General features: G+C 54.2%; 1 protein-coding gene across 1 annotated transcript in view; it reads left to right on the plus strand.

Moving 5' to 3' along the window:
- GCC1 (GRIP and coiled-coil domain containing 1) overlaps positions 1-1,051 on the plus strand; it is a 4,148-nt gene that overhangs the window by 435 nt on the left and 2,662 nt on the right. Inside the window, exon 2 of the mRNA XM_009320089.1 lies at positions 8-600. Coding sequence (XP_009318364.1) covers positions 8-600 — 593 coding nt within the window. The remainder of the gene's footprint in view (positions 1-7; positions 601-1,051) is intronic.

A 1,051-nucleotide genomic window follows, 5' to 3' on the forward strand; every position in this document is an offset into this window, starting at 1 on the left:
GGGGATGTGTCATCTGCTGCTAGTGAGGCTGATAAAAGAGTGCTCCAGCTGAAGACCCAGTTGGCCACCTTGACCAGTGCTCTGTCAACAGTCACGCAGGAGAAGTCCCGCATGGAAGCTTCCTACCAAGCAGACAAGAAGAAGATGAAGCAGGACCTGGATGACGCCATTAAGAAAGCAGAGGACGAGACCGAGAAGTTGGAGACAGAGCTGAAGTCTGTCCAGGAACAGCTAGCCGAGACCAAAGCCCGTCTGATCACGCAGCAGCACGACCGAGCCCAGGAACAGAGTGACCACGCTGTTATGCTGCGAGAGCTACAGAAGCTGCTGCAGGGCGAGAGGACTTCACGGCAGGACGCAGAGCTGAAGCTGGAGGAGACCAGGGAGGCGTTGGCCGGGAGGGCGTGCATGGCTGACCGCGCGGAGGGGTATGAGCTGCAGATCAAGCAGCTGAGCCAGGAGGTGGAAGACCTGAAGAGAGAGCTGCAAGCTGTTCAGGAGGAGAACAAGAAGCCAGACCCCCAGATACAGGATCTGCAGGAGGAGATGGCTAGCCTTAAGAACCACTTCCAAGTGCAGCTGCTGCAAGAGATGAGGAAGGTAATTCCCTGTCTGGGCCCTGGAGCAGCTCGCTCTGTGGGATGTATCAGCAGCAGCGACTGGGGCAGGGTTTGAGGCTGGAGGAGCACAAATTCCCCTTCCCAGTCCCGCAGAGTCCAAGAGGTTTGAAATAAATGAGAGCATCGTGGCTTTGACGGGATGATAGTCCCTGAGGAAAATAAAAGCTGTTTGTGATACAGCGTATAAGTCATTAGTCAGGGGGTGGTGACCATTGGATTTGGGAGCAGCCTTTGAGGTGATTACATGGTGACCGTCCTCCGCAGTGTCATTTGGTTCTGAACATGTTACCGTCTGGTGTGACACTGGCTGGGCTTGGGAGGAGAGACCTTTCCTCTGACCCACTATGGCAATGAGTGTGGTCTTGTCTCGTAAAGTATGTGAGCGCAATGCAAGGTACAATTACAGGAGCTCATAAAAAGGAAGTACCTTC

This window comes from Pygoscelis adeliae, unplaced genomic scaffold, assembly GCF_000699105.1.
Source record: "Pygoscelis adeliae isolate BGI_AS28 unplaced genomic scaffold, ASM69910v1 Scaffold373, whole genome shotgun sequence".
Classification (NCBI taxonomy): domain Eukaryota; kingdom Metazoa; phylum Chordata; class Aves; order Sphenisciformes; family Spheniscidae; genus Pygoscelis; species Pygoscelis adeliae.